This window comes from Meleagris gallopavo, chromosome 1 (genome assembly GCF_000146605.3).
Source record: "Meleagris gallopavo isolate NT-WF06-2002-E0010 breed Aviagen turkey brand Nicholas breeding stock chromosome 1, Turkey_5.1, whole genome shotgun sequence".
Classification (NCBI taxonomy): domain Eukaryota; kingdom Metazoa; phylum Chordata; class Aves; order Galliformes; family Phasianidae; genus Meleagris; species Meleagris gallopavo.
In genome coordinates this window covers 23,600,299-23,605,816 of record NC_015011.2, presented here as the reverse complement: position 1 = coordinate 23,605,816, position 5,518 = coordinate 23,600,299, and the positions used below count along the sequence as shown (strand labels likewise).

The 5,518-nt window shown below is 37.6% G+C and overlaps 1 protein-coding gene across 1 annotated transcript in view; it reads right to left on the bottom strand.

Annotated features, from left to right (window-relative positions):
• The window catches only part of LOC100544585 (ankyrin repeat domain-containing protein 26-like), a 47,542-nt gene that overhangs the window by 20,985 nt on the left and 21,039 nt on the right, over window positions 1-5,518 (bottom strand). Inside the window, 5 exon segments of the mRNA XM_019612412.2 lie at window positions 392-527; window positions 745-778; window positions 1,470-1,601; window positions 2,412-2,647; window positions 3,419-4,393. Coding sequence (XP_019467957.1) covers window positions 392-527; window positions 745-778; window positions 1,470-1,601; window positions 2,412-2,647; window positions 3,419-4,393 — 1,513 coding nt within the window.

Here is a 5,518-nt window from a genome sequence, read left to right as displayed (position 1 = left end):
TAGCAAAACCATCATTTTGTGGAGCATTGCTTATTAAGGGGTATAAACAGGAAAAAAAAAAAAGACTGGTCTTGCTAACTTTTGATCACTATAATTGAATGAACTGGTCTGTACCTTACAAGAACCTGCTCTTCCAATTCTGACTAGAGACACAGCTGGTAGGTAAGGCATGTTTGTTGACAACACAGATGGACTTCTGAGGTTAGGTGAGATGAATTCTGCATTCAGTGCAGGAGTCTGTACTTTTTGGAGAGTAGGGTATGGGCAAGAGTCACTTTTGATCATAAATATTAGACCTAAATAGAACACTAAGAAACCGTGAAGGTACACAAGGAAACAAGAGTTTAAAAGAGGAACTTGTAACAGAAGACAAAATGAGTTAGAAACTTACCTGTATGATCCACACTAAGCTGTTCTAACAGCAACATAGCTTCTTTGTAAGTTGAAGTTGGCAAGTCAGCATCTTCTGTAGTTGTATCAGATGACTGTGTTAAATCAAGGTCAGTAACATCCATCTGTATGCTGACCTACAGACAAGACAGTGTGTTAACGTATACAAAACTATATTATTACAGATCATTATAAATGCAGGAACAATTCATTCTCTCACTCACAGCCCATCAATTTGACTCAAATAGTACAAAGCTGCATACTAGCAGAAATCTTTGCATCTAATCGAACATGATGTAAAAGCTGATACGGTTTAAGTGATTAAAAACCGATTAAAAAAACTAATTTTAGTACCTTGTTCTTTTCGCTCCCTGTTTTTGTTGCAGGTCTGGAAAACAGAAATACATTTCAGTACTGGAATGCTTACACGACATTATGAACAATAACTGAAATTGCTCTGAAAACTTAATTTCAGAAGTGTATTAAACTGCAGTTTAATGCAATAACTCTGTTATACATAGTCATGTAGTTGGAGGCAGAAAAAAACAACCTTATGTGTATTGGAAGGCTATTTTTTCTGCATGGTAATTATACAACAGCCAAAGTTGAAAAGGACCTCCAAAAAGGCTGCTCTCAGGTCTCCCCAGAGCCTTCTCTTCTCCAGGCTGAAGAGTCCCAGCTCTCTCAGCCTGTCCTCGTAGGGCAGGTGTTCCATCCCTTGGATCATTTTTATGGCCCTCCTCTGGATGTGCTGTAACAGATCCACATCTTTTCTGGATCCACATCTGGATGCAGTACACTCGGTGAGGTCTCACCAGTGCAGAGTAGAGGGGCAGGATCACCTCCCTTGATTTGCTGGCCCTGCTTCTTTTCATGCAGCCCAGGATACGGTTGGCTTTCTGGGCTGTGAGGGCACACTGCTGGCTCATGTCCAGCTTGCCATCCACTTGCACACCCTCAAGTCTTTTTTTGGCAGGGGAAAATCATTGTACTCATTCAGTTTGTAAAATTTACATTTAATGATTACAAAAATTGGCCTGAAAACTAAAGGTATTTATCATATTCCTTATATTCAGTACCTTTCTTCAACTTGAGATGTTTCACTGCAAGTGCTATCATCCATTACTTGAATCTCCTGATTAGCCTTCTGCTTTGTAGACTGCCTTTTATTTTCGTTTTTCTTCATACCTTTTGCATTCAGAACAGATTTACTGTTTTGAACAGAAAGAAAAAAGTCACCAATTGAGTACATTATATAAAATAAAAAACACTCTGGGAAGAAAATCAAGACAAAAGATGCCTGTTAAACACAGGCTTGATTCCCAAGATCTTGGAAGATACTCAAGTAAGCTGGAACACCTCTCTGTCCCCATTAGAGGATGTACTTAGAGCACAGATTTTCCTGAAGAAGGTGCAGATAAAAATTCCTGCCTAGAGTGATGTAAAAGCATCTTTCCTTTCTTCAAACCTCTTAGAACTGTTTGGTAATATTGTCATTCCCTTTTTCTTGACAAAGAGAGTCTGAGTTTAATGAAAACAATGAAAACACCAATATCTCCTAGAAAAGGGAGAAAGTAAACTGAATTCCTGCTTTTCTGTTCTGGGTGGCTATTTATTAAGAAAATAACCTTTTCTCAATCTCCAGCTAAGATTCTGAAGACACCACTAGTGTCAGTATTGAGGAAGAAATCCTCTGGACAGTCTGGTCTGGTGGCTGGTGACCCTGCACATAGCAGGGGAGTTGAAACTAGATGATCATTGTGGTCCTTTTCAATCCAGGACATTCTATGATTCTATGATTAAGACCTCTATCTCCTCCAATGAAATAAACCTGAACCTCCAATGTGCACTTAGTTCTCAGAAAAATATATTTTTAAAAAAGTTTGATAAGCAGGGGACTATTTAGCATAGCTTTCAACACTGAGGAGAGTGCTTCAAATACAAGATAAAAAAACCCTAAAGCTAAAACCCCTAAATATTACAAATAAAAATTACAGATTGTGATTGTTTTATTAGTTTACCCTTTTGGTGGCATTCCAATTAATTTTGGTCTCTCCTCAGATGAAAAGGTCCTTGTGCGTTTTTCTTCCATCATTTTTTCATCCTCAATTTTTTTTTCATTCTTCCTTAGAGCAAGCTTTTCTTTTACTGGTTGATTGGTAATACTGCCTGCCGGTGTATTTAATTTATCAAGATCTTCCTCCTTCTCCACTGCTTGCATTTTGAAATGTTCCTGCTTCCTTTTTTCCTTCTCAACCTATGAAGAGAAGATTAAGCTTCATGTATTTTTCTGTTTCTAAAGGAGATCTAAGACCAAATAATCTAAGTTTGATTTCTAAAATAATGTAAAATAAAAAAGAATTTTCACAAAAATTACTCCACAAAATGTACCAAGTCAACGAAAATACACTGAATTCACTCATGATTTGAAGTATAACAAAAAAAACCCAGCCCTTAGGAAAGAAACAATAAAGGCATTACTGGTGGATAAGAAATTAGACACAACATTAGATGTAGAAATACAAAATACGAGTGGATGTATGATGGGGTACTTCCTTAATGATGAGGGAAAAAAAAACCTCAAACTCACAAGCAGAAAGTTTCACAGCAATCAGGAATTTTAGTGAAAGGCAGTGAAAGCACGCCATGCACAAACCACAGCAAATGAAGAGATCAGTCAAGACCCTGTTCAGAAGCTATTTTCATTCCTTGATTGAGAATCAAAACTGGTGTACTTGTATGTATTTGTTTTTATGGCAACGTGGTGATAACTACTTATGCTGGAACTGTTACCTATTGTTAAACTGAATCAATACATTTTGATTTCTCAAAACCTTCTCATTACATTATGGGGAAAAGTACAATTCACTACTGCTCTCCTTATTTATGAGTAATGTACTTCCCTTAAAACAAAAGAAGAAAAACAATTTTCACAAAGCACCTTCTTTTAATGATCAATAGCTAACATGAACAGGACCATTGATATGGAGAAAGACTAAGGAATAAGGAGCAGTAGGTGAATTTCTACCTCTTTTTGTAGCTGTACCTTCTCTTTCTCCAAAGCCAGGAATACCATTTGCAGCATTCCTACCTTACTCTTAAATCTTTCCACATCTTGTTTTAGTTCTTCATCCAGATTCCTTTTCAGCATGCCACAAGGTTGCTGATCATGTGGAAAAAGATTCTCAATTTCTGTTTCTCCTATTTCCTTGTTTTTGATAAGGCAGTCTCTGGAAACACTGTCACTAAGACAGACATCCTTGCTAAATTTCTTCTCTCTCATAAAACCAAGTGTACTTTCATCATTTGTGGAAATAGGTCTTATTTTAGGAAGAATATTAGAAATGTCATCCAAAATATTTGTTTTTAAACAATGTCTCATGGAATATTCAGGACTTCCCTCTACATTCCTACTAATCCCACTCTCATTTTCTTCCATTTCCTCTCCTCTTGCTAGAGGTACTTTCGTATTATCTGTGTAATTAGTGCAGTCTTCTTCATCTGTACTCCAGGTATTTTCCACGCTTGCATTTAAGTTATTGCGATCAGGAAGGACGCCGAGACTCTGAGCTACAGTTTCCACTTTGGGTTGTTTTAGGTCTACGTTAAGTTTCTTATCTCCAAATTCACCTCTACTTTCTAACTTATTATTTGATTCTGTCACGCAAGATGAAACACGAAAACTCTTCAATTCTTCATTGAAGACATCTTCTGACACTTCTGCCACAAGGGATGAAGTTTCCTCAGATTCATTAATTTCACCAAACAGCAGCTTCAGCTCTGCTGTAATGTTTTTAAAATTTGTTTTCAATTCCCTTTTCTCTTTTTCAACCCACATTCTTTCATATCTTTCTTCCCATGGCTTTAGACTTAACTGCTTGTCAGTACTGTGGGATTCCTCATTTTCTGCTAGGACTTCCTGATGAGAAATTTCTGCTTTGTCAGTCTGCTTTTCATATGCTGGGTTTTCTATCAAGTTGGTAGTTTCTAAAACATATTTATCCTTAAGTAAACAGGTACAGACAGAAAAATTAACCAAGAAAAAGGAAATTATGGTTAAGCCATGTAATTTACATTGCAAACTCATCCTATCATACAACAAAAAATAAAGGTACCACCTTATTTATTTTTTCCTCAAAATAGAAGGATCTGGTTTAGAAATAATAATTTTTCTTCCAATAGATTTCTTCGAACATGAGGACTGCTTTAGCCAATTACAGAGAGCAGGCAGGCTAAAAGGTGTCACTATGCAGTTTATGTTTTAGTACTTAAAAAAAAAAAGAACCAAAAGAAACCAACAAAACAATCAACAACAACATAAAACACAACTGCCCAAATTTTCCCATCCTCCATCACTTTCTACTGACTGGCACTTTACAATCCCTTGCTAGTTGAGTTAACAGAGTGTGAGTGATCACAACAAGCTTTTTATTATTTACCACAGGGATTGGCTACATTACAATCATTTATGCTCCCCAGAGTCAAAATTATTAAATTCCATTCCAAGCTCCCAAGACAAATATTTACAGGAAAACCTGTTCATTCCTGCCCTCAGCCCAAAATCAAGAACCAAGACATCTATCAAAACTGTACCATGCCTCAAACCTACTGACCAGCTCCTCTCTCCAGTGTCCTCATATCTCTGGCTCCTCTCTGGTGCTGACTGCTTGTACCATGTGCCACAGTCCCTGCAACATTATCCTTGGTTTGTGTTCCCTTCTGAGTAAGGCCTGCCACCTTGGTGTCCCAAGGGACCATGACCACTGATCTTCTTACTCTAGTTATACAGGCCCTTTTCTCCTTCCACATCTTAACTCCATAAAAATCTTTCAGAATGCAGAGGAGTATTTCAGTCACCACCTCTCTCAGCCACTCCATTCCCAAGCTCCATTCACTTTGCACATCTGCTTTCACCTTCCAACACTTAAGTCCTGTTCTCTATCTGCTGAAATTAATCACATTCCTCTTCCACGGTGCCTTGGATGTATGATGGATATTACTTCCTCCACTGTCCCTTGAGGTATTACAGAAGATTCCAGCCACTCACTGGAGATCCCTACCTAGTCCTGTATGCCCAATACAAACAGAATGGCTGGTTTATATTCCTCTACAATGGCCTCCAAAAAAA